This window comes from Excalfactoria chinensis, chromosome 2, assembly GCF_039878825.1.
Source record: "Excalfactoria chinensis isolate bCotChi1 chromosome 2, bCotChi1.hap2, whole genome shotgun sequence".
Classification (NCBI taxonomy): Eukaryota; Metazoa; Chordata; class Aves; order Galliformes; family Phasianidae; genus Excalfactoria; species Excalfactoria chinensis.
Window position 1 is genome coordinate 118,376,490 of NC_092826.1, and position 19,285 is coordinate 118,395,774.

Genomic DNA, 19,285 nt, shown 5'->3' on the forward strand with positions numbered 1-19,285 from the left:
CACAGGCCTTATGAGGAGCAGCTGAAGGAGCTGGGATTGTTCAGCCTGGAAAGAGGAGGCTCAGGGGAGACCTCATTGCTCTCTATGACTTCCTGAAGGGAGGATGTAGTGAGCTGGGTCTTGGCTTCTTCTCTCGTGTTACTAGTGATAGGACCAGAGGGAATGGATTCAAGCTGCGGCAGGGGAGATTCAGGCTGGACATTAGGAAGTATTACTTCTCAGAAAGGGTGGTCAGGCACTGGAATGGACTGCCCAGGGAGGTGGTGGAGTCACCGACCCTGGGGGTGTTCAAGGAAAGACTGGATGTTGTGTTGAGGGACATGGTTTAGTGGGAGCTATTAGTAATAGGTGAATGGTTGGACTGGATGATCTTATAGGTCTTTTCCAACCTTGGTGATTCTATGATTCTATGATAATACGTTTCTACAGACCTATTTACATAAGGGTCATACCCTTGGGTTTTCTTTGAAGTAGTAAAATATATTTTGATTTGGGCAAGGAATACTCCTTGAGTCTATTGGTTGGCTCCTGCTATGTAAAGACATGATCTGTTACTGTGAACTTCCCAGGGCTCAGATGGTATGAAAATGCCTGCTGTAAAATATAGATGCAGCACATGTTCTGTTATCACTCTAATGCACGTTCTGCTGCAGTGTTGTTCACTTGTGAGATAAGGAAGAGCAACAAGTAGGTGCTAGGCTGTACAAGGGATAAGTAGTCTTGTGGAAGAGCCAGGTATTTAAGGAAATCTGACATAGTTATTTTGTATTCAGAGTGCACTGGGCATTTACTTAGTAAGGCAAGGTCCTAGACTGGCAATCCTAATTGTTATTGCTGTTTCCTGAGGAGAAAGGCCTTGTTTGCTTGCCTTCCTCTCATTAAGGGAATATATGCTAGGGGTCTCAGGAGTGAAGACCTATTCATTCATTCCCCATATATAGACACGAATTCTACAAGCTTTATGACTTTTGTGGAGCTGTGTAGTTTTGGGGGGTTTATTCTGATTTAAAACACAGAATGTCCTGGGTTGAAAAGGACCACAATGATCATCCAGTTTCAACCCTTCTGCTATATACAGGGTTGCCAACCACCAGACCAGGCTGCCCAGAGCCACATCCAGCCTTGAATGCCTCCAGGGATGGGGCATCCACAACTTCCTTGGGCAACCTGTTCCAGTGCGTCACCACCCTCTGGGTGAAAATCATCCTCCTAGTATCTAACCTAAACCTCCTGTCTCAGTTTAAAACCATTCCCCCTCGTCCTATCACTACCCACCCTTGTAAACAGTCGTTCCCTCTCCTGTTTATATGCTCCCTTCAAGTATTGGAAGGCCACAATGAGGTTTCCCCGGATCCTTCTCCGAAAACTTTCACTTTTTGTCTTTCTGCACTCACCTCCATTTCTTTCTGCATTTCATATCGGGAAACAATCATCGGGACTGTGTTCACACATGATCGGTTGTTATAGCCCGTTATATATCAGCAGCAAGGGGCTACTTTTCTCCCAGTGAAGAAGCCTGTGTCTGGGCAGGGCAGAGCCCCGCTGTGCTGTAGGGCAGGCACAATTCCTTCTCGGGGCTTTCAGGCCGGCAGGGGGCAGCCGTTGTCAGCCCGGCGCTGCGATCGGGAGACTAAAGCGGGCTCTCCTCGTATTCCGCCTTGTGTCCGGAGCTCAGTTTTACATACGCGCTTGTTGGTGGGATTTGTTAGTAAGCATTACATTAGAATAGGAGCAAAGATAATGGAAAGGAAAGGTTTAATTAATCTTGCTGTCGAGATGCCGTGCAGAGCTTATTACGCTGGTGCTGCAGGTGAGAAGGCAGCTCAGAGCTAAATGCTTTGAGTGCATTCATTATTACATTTGAAAGTAATTTAAAACCAGTTATGATATTACAAATCAGAGGCGTGAGTTAAAACAGGTTATATAACAGGTATTTAACGCTAGTTCTGTGGAAGGTAGCACTGGGCTGGGGAATGGGAAACGCTGATTTTACCCTGAGGTTTATTCCTCCTCCCCATTCTTGTGATGGTTAATCTGAGGAGTGCAGATGTGTGACCCTCTGTGTGCCCATGAGTCCTGCTAAGAAGCTGGTTGCAAAAACAACCTCCGTTTCTGTTACTACCAAGGCTATCAATAGTCGTTTATATTAATAAAAGGTGTTACTTAACATCTCTTACCACTGCTCTTGAAGACTGCTCTTAACACCTGGGGCAAAACAGATATTAATACAAATTGCTTTTGATTAAAACCATTATTATTTTAGCACAAAAAGGAAAGGGGTAGTGATACAAATTACTGGCTGACTGACGACTTGCTAATAATAGCTTAAAAATGCAAATAGAACCATTATCCCAATTGATGCTAATTGGAACTCTTTTGGCAGCCTCTGAGGGCAGGGCAGGAAGATGATGTGATTGTTTCCTCCAGCTTAAATCAGGTTGGTGAGGAAGCATAGGGGAGCTGCGCGGTGGGTGAACAGGTTGCTGTTACTTGGGCAGATAACAGAGTGCACTCTGCAGATGTTCGGATTCCTTGCAGTGTATTCCAGGAATGTGCTCTGAAGCTGAGTTCTGTCTGTCCCCAGTTCCCAGTCTGGTGGTGCTGGTTCCATGCAGCTCCTGTTCTGCCACTGCTGAGTCGGTGCTGCCTGCAGGAATCCCAGCTTCGAGCACTTCTTTTCTGAGTTACAAAAAGGATTTTGTTCTTCACTGCCTGCAGCTATAAAGTCTGCTGGCATAGAGGTACCCCACACAGAGCCACTGTCTGGGAATTTAGAGCTTCATGGGCCCTAAATCAGTATGAATATTTAGAGCAGAATCTGGTTTAGGTGGCGGCAGAGTTGCCTATCCTGGCAGTGCATGAGTTACGCATGGATAAAGGTGTGTTACCAACTCAGAGCTCATTGGGAAAAGAGAGGTGTGCATTTTATGCCTCACATGTCGTACTGAGAGGCACAGTGAGATGCTGCTATCAGCACAGGTTTTGAACTTCTCATTTTCTAAGAGGAAGGAAGACTTGTGCTCAGCTCCTCACTCCAACATAAACCTCCCCGATGAGCTGCAAAAAGCAGTTCAGCCTCTCTCCCCTCTTTAGCAGAGCCGTTTCATTTCTCTGCCTTTTGAAGATGCTGTGGAAATAAGTTCAGGAATGACCAGCTGGGATCCAGTTTTTTCTTCACTTCTGGCTGTATGTGCTCCCTTGGATACAATAATCTTGGTTTGAAGTTTTCAGCAGGAAAGGTGGAATTTTTGTTATTTTTTTCTCCTTTGCAAAAGAAAATCATGGGGATCTAGAGCTTAAACATGTTTTGTGAGGGCAGTGAAGCAGGCTTCCTGACTCTTTGGAGTGTAACTGTGCAGCTGGCCATGAGACTGAGAACACACTTTGATGCTGTGTGCCAGGAGATGCTGCTGGACAGCAGTGTCCCTACTGAACTTTTGCTGCACGCTGGAATCTGGACATCACGAAGGACATGTAGCTGAGAGGGTTGTGCCATGGTGTCAGTGAGCCCAGGCAGAGCCAACAACTCAGATCTGGCCAGGCCAGGGAAGCTGAGGAATGAAACGCTGCCAGTAGTGTTACTCATTTGAGTGAAGGCCTGTAGCTCCTGGTCTGTGAGGAAGAGGAAGATGGTTTGAGTATACATGGGCAGTGTGAAGTTGTGAGGTGAATGTCACGAGGGCAAAAGTCAGAAGTTCATCTGGGTAGGTGAGGGGTGAGAAAGGGGTTGGAGCCATACCTGTGCCCCCAGAAACCTACAGCCTTCCACAGGGAGAAGCCACCAATGGTGGTGGTAGGGCCAGAGGTGTCTTTGGTGTGTTCTGGTTGGTTTTTTTTTTCCCTTGTCTCTGTGTATTTTTCAAATATTACTTATGAAAGATGCTGGGCTACAGGATTTTTGTTCAAATCTCTCAGCATGATTTATTTATTTTTAAATCATACCTCCTTCACCGCTAAAGAATTAAATGATTTCAAAACAGCTCACGGTGATTCATGTCAAGTTTTGCTCAGATACTTCTGCTCTGGTGCAGAAGAGAGCAAGCTGAAACAGCTGGAGCTGTCAGACAGCCCTCCTGGCATGTTTAAAATTAAGCATGGCTTACTGCCCCAGCTTGAAATAGCAAAAGAAGATAAATACAGTGGCTGACTCTCTGCAGAAGTGTGTCCCCTACATAAATGTCTTACTGAGGTAGCCTGTAAAGGAATCAATTACTATGGAGTATTTCCTTTTATCGTGGGCAAAACTGTATTTTTTTGTCGTTACTTTTTGTCCCAAATCTACCTGATATTTTTGGAAGTCTTTTGCTCCATGAGATTGCGAAGAGCTATTTGCATTTATCTCCTCCGCCTCTTCCTTTTGGTGAACATTCTTCTTCTCTTAGCACATCGGTGACTGATTAGAGATGTTTATGAGATAATGAAACAATTTAAATATGCAAATACTTTCTAGTGATGACTTGGCTCCGTCACAGTTCCTTGGAGGGAATGAAAGATACTACATTACTCCAGTGGATAAAAGCTGCCCTTAATATTTGCGGCCCTCTGGCTCGTAGCTGATTTCTCATTTCTAACTTTGAAATGTGAAAGAGCAGGTCTGCAGCTGGGATGGCAGGAAGCCTGGTGTCGCAGTGGAAAAAACTTCTAGAGTACATCTGTCTTCAGACATAGAATCATGGAATCATAGAATCACCAAGGTTGGAAAAGACCTATAAGATCAGCCAGTCCAACCGCTCACCTATTACCAATAGCTCCCACTAAACCATGTCTCTTAACACAACATCCAGTCTTTCCTTGAACACCCCCATGGTCGGTGACTCCACCACCTCCCTGGGCAGTCCATTCTAGTGCCTGACCACCCTTTCTGAGAAGTAATACTTCCTAATGTCCAGCCTGAATCTCCCCTGCCGCAGCTTGAATCCATTCCCTCTGGTCCTATCACTAATGACATGAGAAAAGGGGCCGACCCCCAGCTCACTACATCCTCCCTTCAGGAAGTTATAGAGAGCAATGAGGTCTCCCCTGAGCCTCCTCTTCTCCAGGCTGAACATTCCCAGCTCCTTCAGCCTCTCCTCATATGGCCTGTGCTCCACATGTTACTTTACTACACATCACTTCACAGAATGGTGGTATTACAGAGACATCAGAGGTTTTTAACAATTGGGTAAGGAACAGCTGATGGGCACCCAGCACAGATTTAAGATAAATATTGTTATTATCAGGCTACTGACAATAGAACAGTATTTACTTTTGGCCTTTGGGTTGCTGTCTCACCTCTGCTAAGTTCCATGAGCCACAGAGCAGATTCCAGGTGATGCCTGGCACACGGTGCTTACAGGACTGGAGATGGAGTGATTTTGTTCTCGGCAGCTCCACAGCTTCTCCCACCTCTGTTCCCTGTAAGCTGCAGTGCAGCAGATGAAGAGGTATCTTGGAGTGTGAGGATGAGCAAAAAGTGGAGCAAGGTAACACACTGTTTTTACCTGAAACACAGGGAGAAAGATAGGTAAATAGCAAATGTAATTGCCTCTGAAGCCACACCATTACTTGGCAGGCCAAAATGGATAGCTTCATTCAGGATGCTCAGTGGAATGTGCCTCTTGCTTAAGGTTTATCTTTAATCTAAATCTCGGGATCATTATTTGCTTGTTTAATTGTTTCTATTTTAGACAAATCTGAAGGAATCAATATCGAAACCAGAGTACATGTGGCATCACTCATTATATTCAATTACATTACCTGAAATAACGTTGCAACCACTCAGGGGCCACTTTTGTTCCACTGTAACTTTTGATCTCCTTTGCTCAGTAGAGGCAAAAGCAGATAAATGGGCACTTCAGTGGAGAAGGGCTTTGAAGAAGTATTGAGCTTCAGGAATGTGCCATAATCACCCTTAAATGCTGCAGCAGTGGCTTCAGCCAGATCAAACGCTTAAAGTGTGTATTTGGGGTTATTGAGGTTGTTGCATTTTTGGGGGTGTGTGTAAAAGATGTAGCAGTGTGAGAGCACTGTGTCACCTTGCTGCTCTGAACAGCTGAGTTTGCAGCTCTCTCTGTGTTTTGGAGCATGGTTGTCTCTGTCAGTGAAAGCTGCTTGAAAGAGGGGATTCTGGCTGCTGGATGGTGCTGCTGAGCCAGAGCTTGCATGCTTTGAGTTTCAGATCACCAAAATATCCCGTTCAGGATAAACTGCTGATCTCTAGTATAAATAGAAATAATTTCTCTCTTGTTTCCTAACATCACCATGTGAGTTAATAACCAAATATTAACGAAGATTAAGGAAGCGATACTCCATGGCATTGACCAAACAGTTGAAAGTTCAAAACAAAATCCCGATAAAATCTTTAGTAATACTCTTTGCAGCAAAGAAAAAAAGATGATAGATATAATTTTCACAGAACCCGAGAATGACTCAGGTTGGAAGATGCCTCAAAGATCATCCAGTTCCACCCCCATGCTATGGGCAGGTCTGCCCCCTCTCTAGCTCAGGCTGCCCAGAGCCACATCCAGCCTGGCCTTGAGCACCTCCAGGGATGAGGTACCACAGCTTCTCTGGGCAGCTGTGCCAGCGCCTCACCACCTTCTGAGTAAAGAATTTTTTCTAAACATCTAACCTAAATTTTCCCTCTTTTGGTTTAAATACATTCCCACTGATCCTATCAGTATCAGACCATCTAAACTCTTCATTTCCCTTCTGTTTGTAAGCTCCCTTCTTGGAATTCTGCTACCAGGTCTTCCCTGGGCCTTCTCCAAGCTGAACAAGCCCAGCTCTATCAACCTTTCTTCATAGGAGAGGTGCTCCAGCCCTCTGATCATCTTCAATTTGAGATAGTTGTCATGTGAAATGTATCTTTTCTGCAGCTGGGACATCTGTGCACTCAGTGATATGGCTGCACTGCACAAGGAGTTCCTAGATGTGTCCTGCACTGCTTTTGGGCTCATTGGACCTCCTCCAAACTAATGTGGTGAAACTCATGTAATGTTATAAAAGAGTAACAAAGGCATCCTATTTCGTTATAATAAAAACATCCTCCTTTCTGAGCCATTTACATATTTTATTTGCTTCTTAACATATAGCTTGTAAAGTTCATTTCTTGTACAGCACAAAGTTTGGTAATCCTATATGATCTTATGACCCAGATACAGGCCAAAAACATCAGAGGAAGTGAGATGTGTCAGCACTGCCTTGGCTTTGGGCACCTTTCTCAAGGAGCCTCTTGGACAAGCTGTTGTAAGAATTAGCATTAAAAACTTTGAAACATCTATTTTGAATGGCAAAGTATAAAAGATTCAACCTTGGCTACGTAATTCACCATAATGTCTGCTACCATTAAATAAATATCTTAGAAATGTACTAATAATGCATCAGTGTTATAGTTCAAGATGACTTTCTCTAATATGGTTTGTTATTTGTAATGGGCTTGTTGGTTTCTGTTCAACACAAGCACTTCTATCTGGGAGGCAAAATGAATTCCATTGATTTGAGAGGGACAGGGAAAAAAAAGGTATTATTGTTTCTACTTTATTTTCTTTTCTTTTGCTAATAAACATACGCTGTCTGAACTGGAAAGTGCTGCAGCCCATATTCATTTAGCCACTGTACTGCTAAGTGGTCGATGAGGTATTTGTATTTCATATTCAGTGCAATAAATCATCCCCTTGCAGCACAGGCAGCTGTGTGCTTTACATGCAGCAATCCCAGCAGCGATGTTAAAGCAAAAGTTTCCCTAGAAAACAACTGAAAAAGATAAGCAAATAAACTCTTGTAGGCTCTCAGCGCTGAGCAGAAGCTTGCACTTGAAAAGGAAATCATTTATGCTGCTGTCTTCCTTTCCAGGTGATTTCCTTCAAACCAGCCCTCCCCAAGCAGCACCCGGTGCATCACCAGGATGTACAGCAGGTGCCAGGGCCCAAGGCTGCTCGAGCTGCAGGTGGGAGCACAGCACAGGGGTGAGCTGAGCATGGGCTGTCCTGCAGGCCTTAATGGGAACAAGCATAGCGGCTCTTTCCTGCATGGAGTCCCAGTATTGCACCGTGTGATGCATCTCACAAACAAAAGCTGTAAAAGAAATGAAACAGCAAGCAACATAATTTCCTCATCTGTATGGTGTACCGCTATTAAAATAATCTCAAGTGCATGGGTACATCCTGTGAGCAATTAAAAAACAGCTATGTGCATAAGCAAAATGTTTCACCCTTAAATAACTGCAGGTATGTGCAAAATGCTTCTTAAAATATGGCTTTTCTATCATCCTGATAACTTAACTTTGCAGTTGTGCCCATCATATAACTTAAAAGGTGTAACTGTAGCCCATTTTTCACTCAGAAAATCTGTCGTCATTGTTTGATTCCCTATCCAGCAGGATTTAATGTTTAACTTCTTCTTTTAAATGAAGTTTTCATGTAGCCCTGCTGTATGTGTCTGTTCCTTCAGCAACAAAGGAATGTCTTCTCCAAGCAAGGTTTCCTTCTGGAGGATGTTGCTTGAATTGTAGTGCTTTGGTACACTGTTCTTGTGCCTTTCTGGAGCATCTCCCCTGCAGGGACTGGCCTGGAGAGCTGGGGCTCTTCAGCCTGGAGAAGAGAAGGCCCTGGGGGGACCTTATAGCAGCCTTCCAGTACCTGAAGGGGGGGCTAGGGGCTACAGGAAAGATGGGGAAGGAGTTTTTATTGGGGCTTGTAGGAAGAAATTCCTTACTGTGAGGATGGTGAGACACTGCAACAGGTTGCCCTGAGAGGCTGTGGATGCCCCCTCCCTGGAAACATTCAAGGCCAGACTGGATGGGGCTTTGAGCAACCTGGTCCAGAGGGAGGTGTCCCTGCATACAGCAGGGAGTTGGACCTGGATGATCTTAAAGGTCCCTTCCAACACAAACCATCCTATTATTCTGTGAAAAGTTTATAAATATCTAAAAGGAGGGGGGAGATAAATAGCTGAGATCAGGCTCTCTTTGATGGTGTGTAGCTGCAAGACAAGGAGTAATGGCCTAAAGCCTGAACATAGGAAGTTCTGTACCAATATGCAGAAGAACTTCTTTCCAGTATGGGTGATGGAACACTGGAATGGGCTGCCCAGAGAGAGCCTGTGGAATCTCCTTCTGTGGAGGTATTCAAGACCCGTCTGGATGCCTGTCTGTGCAACCTATTGTAGGGTAACTGTTTAGCAGGGAGGTTGTACTTCGTGGTCACTTGAGGACCCTGCAATTCTGTGGCACTGTGAATTCTACAGAGCCCAGATGTCCCTCCTGTTGACAGATGTCTCAGTCTATGCTCTTTCAGAAACACTGAGAGTAACATGAAGAGAGCCTGCATAGTGCCCCTGAAGGATGGAGATACATTCGAGGATGCTGTATCCTTGCTGACAGCAAAAACAAACACTAACCTACCCTTCTGGTAACAACTGTTCCCTACAAAGGGAAGTGCACCATTCTGTAGATAGCAAGAGGACACTGTGCTGTGTACAGTCCCACAGGCAGCTGCATCCTGGCAGAGCAGTGTGGCAATGCCCTGGGGAAGTGCTGTGTGCTCCTGTCCCAGCACTGACAATATTCATTAACAGATTCTACAGTATTGTGGCTAAGGGAACTGCTCACGAAAATTCAGTCTGCACCAAAGTTTGCAGAGGGACTTGCACAGTTCTCTTTATGCTGAAGCAGTTATCTGAGCTATAGTTTAGGTACATACAGGGACAAAGTCTTCATATAAATAATGGCTCTTGGTAGTTCTCAATGAGCTCTTATTGGCTTAGTGTGGAAAAAAAAAACACAACATTTTTAAGAATCACATGAATAATTTAAAAAACAACTCTTGGTGCTTCTCTGCTCCAGCTAACAATGGCTGGGGGCTGGGCTCCTCTGCGGAGATCACTCAGACATTTCCAGATTCTTCCTCTTCTTTTGCTTTGGACTGTACTGAAAGCCAGTAGCCTGGCAGGGCAGCAACAAAGGACTCGCTAGTGGCAACTGGATGGGCAAGTGTTGCGAGGCCCAAGCTACCCTGGTGTGAGGTGCAGGCAGGGGCAGACCCCGAGCAGTCTTCCACCGTGAGTTCTGCTGCATCTGCACAGTGAGAGAACAGCCTTCGTACAGCAGAGCGATGGTGGTGATGGGTGGAGCTGACTGTCTTCTGGGTCACCTTTCTGTTCAGCATCCTCTGCCTTGGGAGGGGAGTGCGTTTGTGAGTGAGGGAGACATTACCAACTGCAGCCTCCAGAGGGATGCCTGTTGGGGTCTAACTTCAGCCAGGTATTAACCTGCTGCCACATTAATCATTTAGGTTTTACTCTACGCCTTAATGAACTGTGATGATGGAAGTGAGGAGCTGCTTCCCAGTTCAGAATCAGCAAACGTGGGGGAGCCAGGAGGAGCTGGGATGTGGGACACAAAGCTGCACTGGTGGGCAGCTGGTGAGCAGCCACCAGCCATGAGGCATGTGTATGATGTATTTCTGGGGGAAAATAGAAGCAGAAAGGGGGGCAGAGTACTTTGAAGGTGCCTGAAATGTCAAACTGCCTACAGCACCTCCCCGTTGGGACAATTACCAGCATCACTCCAAACTTGCTTTCTGTGCTGACTTCCTAGAAAGATTTTCAATGTTTTTTTTTCTAAAAGCTCGCTCCCATTTCACTGATTGATGCCATACTGTAGCTTCATGGATCAGGTGATACGGCGTGAGGGATGTCAGGCTGTTACCAGCAGGAATGGTTCTGTCTGTATCATGAATGTGACTGGAGGTGACAGAGCAGTGGGGGGCTCAGAGAAACCCTTCCAGAACCTGCAGTGGAGTTATGGGACTGAAGACATAAGTGGCCTGAGACTGCAATGCTGTCTATCATGTAAAAGCATTTCAAAGCTAGAGGAGAGAACTATCTCAAAAGGGAGAGTAAAGACAATGGAAGTGATTAAAAAGAACATCTGAAGTTTTACCTCTCAATAATGCATTAACAATATCGTTTCTAATTAAAGCAGTAATAAAGGCATAAGAATTGGGCTGTGAATTTGCACTTTAGCCTTGGAGCATCAGGAGGACACTGGTGGGAGTGAGATGAACACGGGCAGAACACTGGAGGGAAACGGGGATCTTCCCCCTCCTCTTCCTCATCCACCAGAGCATCACTGAACTAAAGCATGTCCTCCCTGCACACTGCTGAGATGGGCTGCTTCTCCAAATGTCCTCCCAGAAGCTCCTTCTCAAACTGGGGAAACTGTCCTGAAATACTACCTCTTTTTTGCTGGTGGCAGAGTAAGCTGGAAAGTTTCATTCCCTGTCTCATGCTGTGTGGTTGTTCCGTTTGTACCTGGGCACGTGCTTCTGTGCAAGCATAGACATCAATGACAGTTTTCTAGTTCAAAATGTGAAATAGCACAAACCTTAGTTTATTATGCTATCAGAAGTGAAGACAAGCTGTTTCAAACATCGATTAACCATTCTGCAAGCAGCCACATAACAGGAGGGTATGTGAAGCTGAAGGGTCAGCTTTTTCTTCTAGGGAAAATGGTTCCTCTGGAAGATTCAGGCCTTAGTTCTGTTAACTAATGCCTGTGCTGCCCTCCACATGTATGAGACTCACTCTCCTTGCTGCCTGGGGCTATTTGTTCTTCTTCACGCTTCACTGAGCATTACTCAGTGCACACATGCATGCGGCTGTGCTCCCTCAGCAGTACCTGCAGCTCAGCACAGCTTTCCCTCCTCACTGAGTTAAGCAGGAGCTGGCACAGCCCCTCACTGAGTGTTGGTGAGGCCATACCTGCAGTGCTGGGTCCAGTTCTGGGCTCCTCAGTGCAGGAGAGACCCGGGCACTGCAGAGTCTGAGGATGGACCACCAACATGATGGAGGGACTGGAACATCTGTGCTGTGAGGAGAGGCTGAGAGAACAGGGGCTGTTCAGCCTGGAGAAGAGAAGGCTTTAGGGGGGGATCTCATCAACCTACAGCAGAAGGAAGGGCATACATCCATCAGCACTGTTAATGGGTGCAGCCATGGGAATGCCTCAGATAAACTTAAAAATTCATTTTGCTGAGTTCACTTCAAAAACAGAAAACAACAACCAGTTAATCCTCTTGTACTACTTACTTTGAAATTCAGCTTATATATACTGTTTTTACTGCTGGTTAGTCTACAATGAAGGCTTGTATAAAAGCATCAGAGAATGATGGATTTTAGCAGATGGAAAAACAAAAAATAGATCTCCAGATGCTTTAGCAGCTGGTGAGGTGAATGAAGCATTTTGGGACTGTCTGGAAATATAGTAACCAGACATTTTAATTAAAAGGGTAATTATACCCACATTATTTTTTCTCTTACATTGCGCTGGTCCAAGTCAACAGGTGTTTTTATTGTGAATCAGAGGGCTATGATTTATTAAATGCTTGGCTTTCAAGTAACAGACAGTAGTGGATGAAAACCACAGCAAATGAGCTGGAGGACACGGTGAACCCTTCTCAGTCAGTGCACACCTTGGTTTCTGTAGGGGTGAGGTTCAGTGTCACCTTGAGTGACCCAGAGCTGCTGCCTCCAGTAGCAAATCCCCCAAAGCTTTCACCAGCCCTACAGGAGGAGGCCCAGACCGTCCCTGCAAAAGCAAGTCATTACACTGCTGCGTTTTCTAGTCTGAGATCAGTTGCTTGGATCCGTGTCCCACTTTGGAAATAACGCCATCACTATCACCAAAGGAAATATGTTGCAAAATCCCCAGAGTAGATTTTATTTAAAATGTTACTATCATAAAATTCCAAGCTACGAAATGAAGACCTCAGATTCACATTCAAACCTCAGCCCTCCCACCTTTTTAAAATATATAGATACGTAGTCAGAAAACGTAAAACATGCTGCAATGATACAAATATATTTTGATACAGAAATTACAGTACATTATAAACCACGAAAACAAATCGAGGCACTAGACTGTACATCAGCTCTGTTCTGCGTGGTTGTGAAGCTGATACAGGACTCATTTTTGATGAACAAAAGAACCTTTTCTTTGTTCGGTGAACATCACTCTACAGGTCATAGTGAACAATGTGCTTTGTTGTGAGACGTCACCAAGGTCGCTGGTCCTGAATGAGATGTCCTTCCAGGACCCAACGCTCCTATGCAACAACACGTATCGCTGCCACTATATGAAAAATAATCATCTTATTGAGTGTCTAACTCAAAAACCAAAACCAAACCAAAACAAAAAAAAACAACTCAAAACCATTTATTATTATCATTAAATAAATAATTATTCCATACAGTGGTTAGTTTATATTACACTGCATTGGCCATCGGAACAAATGAAGTTTAATAAATAACGCGCAGGAATGTCTCATTTACGCCTTCGCTCGTAATTCTGTGCTGTGCTCCTTTCAGAGGATCCTGCAAGAAGTAGAAAAGCATGAGACACATCGAACAGCCCCACATAACCCCACAGCCAACATGGCCCCTGCAGCCAAGGAGCAGGGAGGCTTCAGCTCCATGGGAACTCCAAGGTTCCCCACTGTCCAGTGATGCTCCTGCCCCACAGAGCTGCTCAGAGGCTGCTGCCAGCAGAGATGTGGGGTCCTGGCACAGCCCCCAGCTGCTTAATTAATTTGGCTTTGCCCATCAGAGCATGCAATCCCTCAGGATGCTGAGGGACTGTGCCTGTTGCTTCTCATCTATGAGCTGAAGTATTCTTAGTTCAGAATCTCTTCACCTTCCAGTATTTCATTACGAAGAAGGGACCTGAACACTCAGACCAGTGCCTGAGTGTAAAGGACTTTCTGCACAGACATCCCACCTCCTATCCCCAGCATAAACCTTCCCTTCCTCCAGCTTATACTCACAGCAATACCTTGCACCGAAGGCTGCAGCAGGAGGTAGACCAAACCCAGAGCACGCCATGGGCAGCTGTCACCTACAGCAGCCTTCAGTAAAAAGCTCAGCACTCAGCAGTGGTGGGAGAGCTTTCCTCCTTGCCGTTTTAACATGAGGGAGCTCTGCAGAGCTCTTCTGGGCAGAGCCTGACCTCAGCAGGCAGAGCTGGTCACCTCTGCCGTGACCCCAAGGAAGTACTGCAGCAGAGCAGCGTAAGCCCAGTCGTGCATGAGCACACTGCAAGCCTGGGGGCATTCAGCACAATGTGCTGCAGGAGCTGCCACTTCTGAGCACCACCATCGCAGTGAGGTGTGGCTATTCATGTTAGCCAGAGCTCAGCAGTGTGAAACCTCATTATTCCACTTTGTTACGGATAAATACCGCAGCACAGTACCCCAACTATGCTGGAAATATTGAAATCAAAGCAATCAAATCTTTGGCTTTTTTAAACATTTGCTGAATGCTGCATCCTCATACTCATGTAAATGTTTCCATTGGGATTACAAATAAATAAATAAATAAATAAATAAAAACCCATTTGTTACTTCCAGGCTATTTACTTTTATGATAGCAGAGATATTTACAGGTATTATGTATTTAATAGCTATTGCCACCGCAGATAAAATTGTACGAAATTATTCATGATACGTAGCAATTTGCAAGATGATGCGGAGAGCAATATTACTAGTCTGAACAGGGATTAATTGAAAATAAAAAGTTCCTGACAACCATAATTGCAGAATATAGATCACAGCATGTATCCACATAATATAAAGGTGTCAGCTAGTAATTTAACTTTTATCATCCATTTAACAAAACAGAGAAAACTATTCCAGAGACATGAAATAGGCAGCAGGGTTTTAGGTATTTTTTTTCTGATTTTCGTTTTGTTTTAATTCTTGTATTAGGGAATTAACTGATGCTCTATTGCTCACAGTGAGGGATTTCTTCATTGCAGCCCCACAGCAGAGCTGGAGCTCCCGGCAGCCCAGAATCACCTGCAGGGCTCATGCTTGTAAGGGAAGAAGGCTCTGCCCTATATGAGTGCTATGGGAAAACAGTAGAAATCTACAGCATTCATTCAAGGGTTTAAGTGTTTTGTTTTAAGTTTTTTTGGGTTTTTTTTTTCCCCATTTTGGTTGTAAAATTAAAAGCCGGAATGTTGACCAGCTTCATCTGCAGAGTTAGATGCTGCCAATTGCAAAGCTCTGCTCTTTCACCTCCTGCTCCAAATCTGAGGAACAGCGATCCGCAGAGACAAAGAGAATGTCCCTTTATCTGAACTGAAGTGCTAGTTGAAATTGGTTCATATTTTCAGCCTCTGATCTTTTTTACTTGATGCATCACTGAAGTGTCTCTTTCTTGTCACAGCACCTCAAAGGCAAGAACACACATTGGCAAGGACAGGGGAGTGAGGGAAGTGCCCTGGGGACTGTCACCTGGCTTCACCTGCTTGGTGGCAGCTGGCTGCAGGCCCAACCACACTGAGAAGCAGGGCCGGGGCACCCTGACACATCTGGGTTCAGAAAGCCCCGGTCCCCTCTCAGAGAGCTCTTCTATCAGCCCATGGGAAAGAACAGAGGCAACAGAGTTAAGTGGCTGTGTACTAGAGTACTGATTCAGCTGCATACATACCTGAATTTAAAGATCTTTTGCCCATAAGTCCAACAAAGGAGTCTGTTTTATGCCCTGAAAAAAAATATATTTGGGGGTGTTTTAATGCATTTTAAATAGGCAGGCTCTTAAGGCAATGCATTCTCACGAGGAAAAAAGACTCAGACTTCAAAACCATTCATCTCACATACTCATTTTTCATGCCACTCTCAGAGCATAGAGAACAAATACTGATTATTGACTCACACTGACATGTGTTACTTCTTTGTTTAAATACGACAGAAAAGTAATGGCCAGTAACTGATTCTTACTCCTTTCCTAATACAGTTTTGGTCAGTCTTGTCAAAGGCAATGTCCTGCCAGAGCTTTCATCTGTATGATGCACCTACTCTACCTGCAGGTGTCAAACCCTCCTCATCCACCAGGCAGAGCTTTACTAGAGATGGAACCAGTGGGGTTCTGTCTGGCCGTGTCTAATTCTGACAGCCTATTTGCGCAATATTTATTACCTTCCTGTTCCGTTAGCACTCCTCAAGCCACTGGATTTAGAGAGGATAAATTACTCCAGCTTTTGGCCTCTGGCACGTATCAGATGTGGCAACAGCTGTAGTTCAGGCAAGGATGGAAAAGGAGCAATTCTTCTTTCTCTAAGCTGACTTTTGAGGCAAACAGAGATTTCTCTTTGGGAAGAATTTTGCCTGGCTGCTTCATCTACTGGCCCAGTGGAACAATCTCAGACCCCGCAGGCACTGAAGCACCTTCAGAAGGCTGCAGTTCTTTTTTACTTTAGCCAGGAGGATGTTTGACTCTTTAATTGGTCTTCCAATAAATAATCCCAGTGATAAAGCCCAGTGATGAACAGAGCGCTTATTGACCTCTGCGGGCAGAGGAGCTCTCATAAAGTAAGAAAATGATTTTTAAACTGGTTAGGTTCTTCCATATCCTATCTATGCATCCTCCTGTAGAGAATACACCTGTCCTTGTGCACAAGCAGGTTACAGCACACTGCTGACACCACCTCCCACTCAGCGTGGCACAGACACAAAGCAAAGAACACGCACTGCTCGTGTTGGCCGCTCCTGTTTGTAGGGCAGATCAGCAGCCAGCCCTGCTGTGAGTGGGGCTGACTCACACCCAGACAGCACAGGGAGCACCTCACGGCATCTCGCTTATCCCTGGAATCATTCCCAGGGATTTGGGAATTCGCAATTCTAATCTTCCACAGTTTGCTGTCTTAATTGCTTCTCTCCGAGCCTGGCAGCAAGCCCGCCTCGCCTCTGAGAAAGGCTCACAGAGCCCCCTGAGAAATTCAGAGCTGCAGCATCCACATTTTAATGTGGATTGAAACCTCACAGCGAGTGGCGGCTCATATTGGGTACAGGTTTGAGACGTGACCGTGGGGTGGAGCAGTGATCCACCTCTGCTGCTGCCATTCCTCAGCTAAACTCAGCCACCTGCACCCCGATACACGCTGTTCTCCATCAGAGTATATTCACATAAGTATTTAAAACATTTACATTTTTTTTAACTTACTTTTGTGAGAGATCTGCCCATATCCTGGTTGGAGGAGGAAAGGGAAGAAAAGAAAAGGGAAGAGTAGTTGAAAACAATAAATAAATAAATAAATGACCAAAACCAGGCAAACGTATATGATGCTACTGCAATACTTTAAAGCGTCAATACAGAAACCACACCAAGCACGCTCTGAAGACTCAAGGAAAATTAAGATGATGTTTACAGTTATGTTTCTCTTTGAGGAGACAACAAAATCTTGTGTCAGACAAACCCACGCACTGCCAGGTGGCTCTGAGCAGCTCTCAGCTCAGGGAGCTGTGCACGCAGCTGCTTCCATGTTCAGAGCAGCAAGTGGCACGCAGGCTGATCTGCAAGATGCCACTACACTCCTTACTGGTGGGTACTCAGCAGTTTAACGTGAAGCCATTCCTTTCTGAGAGGGGGTTTGTCTTATAGTAAACTTGAACAAGCAACAAGAAAACTCTGGAGAAAAACATAAGGTGTGAGAAGGGAAGGGGACCTCTGAGAAGTGCAGCTGGGTGCTGGCAAAGCATGCAGGGTTGCCCTGCCCCGCTCACCCGCGTCCCGCTTGCCCATGAGGCCAAAGAACTGCTGGGGTCGGGGTCTCCTTGCCATCCTCTGCAGGAAGTGCTCCAGGGGCAGCGGCAGCTCCTCCTGCAGGGTGACAGCGCAGCACTCAGCACAGCTCCAGCACCCTCAGCACCCACCCAGCCCTTCAGCCTCAGTGCTCACCTTCTGCTCGCCATCAGCCCAGTCTGCCCAGTAGCTGAGGTCATCGGGAGCAGCCATCTCGTCAGCCAGTGCCTGTGCCGAGGCCAGCAGCAGCACGGTGAAAGCCAGCGGGAGCCTCATGGCCGCCTTGACGTCCTGTGGGGTGCAGGGTAAGCACCTGCAGGGTACCCTGCACACCTACACACGTACACAGTCACAGACAGATCACACACCTGCAGCCCTGCGTGTGCATACACCCCACAGCTGGGCACCACAGCACACAGACACACACTGAGGTGCACTCATCCTCAGACCAAGGCAGAGCTACATGGACACACATCTTCACATACGGATGCGTGCACATCTGGATACACCCTCACACACACCTATCCATGTACATGTACATCCAGTTATAAGCTCACCTGTCACACACCTGAGCTGCCCGCACACTCAGCTCTCCACACACACTCTGTCCAGGGATGCTCACACACACTACCGAATACACCCCAAACCAGGCTTTGCACATGCAACACACAGGTAGGCACCTCCTACACAGCCCCACACATCATACAGACATACACCCATAGAAGTCCACAAGCACGTACCCCCACAAACACACAGACATGCACCCTCAAGCCTGCAGGCACACACGGACGGACGGACAGACGGACGGACGGACACGCACCGTTCGCAGCGGGAGCCGGGCGCTGCTCGCCGCGCATTGGCCGCCCGCGGGAGCGCTCCGCACTTTATAGACCTGGCGATGGGGAGGGCCGAGGCTGCCTCATTTGCCTAAATGCAATTACCCCCGCTTTTATCGTCCCAGCCCCGCGCCAGCCCCCGCCCCGGCCGGCAGCCCCCGCCCCCAGCTCCCGCCGCGCCTCCCGGGGCTGCCCGGGGCCGCTCCCCCGGCCGGCCGGGGCTGGGGATATAGGGACCGGGCACGGGCTGCGGGCATAGGGAGCTGGTATAGGGAGAGGGCACCGCTTTTCTCTTCCCCCTCAGCCCGCCCCGAGGGGAGAGCCGCTCCGCACCTCCGCTGAAGGAGGGCGAGCAGCGGGTAGGGATGGGACGCGGGGACCCAATTCAGGTCCGAGTTGCCCCCGGAGCGGAGGGGACACGGCACGGAGCAGTGCTCAGGTTCTGGCCGCTCCGGTGGGACAGACGTTTTCCCCGCTTCTCCAGGACGGGCTCCCTACCTGCGGCCATCCCACAGCGCAGCATCGAGCGCTCTGTGCGGTTTGTCAGGAGCTTACGGTACTTTTGAGCAAGATCTCTCGAGTGCTGAAATCAGCTCCCTGATACCGTCCCTGTGCTTGCTGCAAGGAGCTCCCGCTGAAGTGCTAAACCTCCTCTTCAAGGACACTTAACTGGAAGGTAACTGTAGGGCCGACTGGGGACCCAGCACCTTGACTGCTAAATAAAGGTGTGACTAACTCCAGCCTCCCTGTTCAACAGAAACGCTCCCCAGTTCCCAAAGTTTTTCCCAAAATACAGCATGGCAATAGCCTTTTCCCAATGCTGGGGGTGCATCAAATCAAGGGGAGAAAAATGCGGCTCCTCCATAGCCAACTGGGGCTGCCCGACTCAG

General features: G+C 46.7%; 1 protein-coding gene across 4 annotated transcripts; it reads right to left on the reverse strand.

Moving 5' to 3' along the window:
- Window positions 1-12,822: 12,822 nt before the first annotated feature.
- On the reverse strand, window positions 12,823-18,519 carry TAC1 (tachykinin precursor 1). Of its 4 annotated transcripts, none has more exons than XM_072330059.1 (6): window positions 18,380-18,519; window positions 17,716-17,850; window positions 17,541-17,637; window positions 16,981-17,004; window positions 15,469-15,522; window positions 12,823-13,353 (listed from the first exon to the last, which is right to left on the reverse strand). In XM_072330059.1, the coding sequence occupies exons 2-6, from the start codon at window positions 17,833-17,835 to the stop codon at window positions 13,304-13,306; spliced, it is 345 nt and encodes a 114-aa protein (XP_072186160.1). In that variant the 5' UTR covers window positions 17,836-17,850; window positions 18,380-18,519; the 3' UTR covers window positions 12,823-13,303. The 4 variants fall into 4 exon arrangements, with proteins under 4 accessions (XP_072186160.1, XP_072186161.1, XP_072186159.1 ...); XM_072330060.1 differs by having other exon boundaries at window positions 17,716-17,892; window positions 18,380-18,498; XM_072330058.1 differs by having other exon boundaries at window positions 18,300-18,431.
- Window positions 18,520-19,285: the final 766 nt, after the last annotated feature.

What these genes read in the sequence shown, in the direction of transcription:
- TAC1 (XM_072330058.1), bottom strand. Translation starts at nt 18,416, where the DNA reads ATGCGCGGCGAGCAGCGCCCGGCTCCCGCTGCGAACGGTGCGTGTCCG. An exon ending in TGGGCAGATCTCTCACAAAA is followed by an intron (nt 15,523 to 16,980) that starts GTAAGTTAAAAA and finishes ATTTTTTTTCAG; the next exon opens with GGCATAAAACAGACTCCTTT. An exon ending in CAAAAGATCTTTAAATTCAG is followed by an intron (nt 13,354 to 15,468) that starts GTATGTATGCAG and finishes TACTTCTTGCAG; the next exon opens with GATCCTCTGAAAGGAGCACA.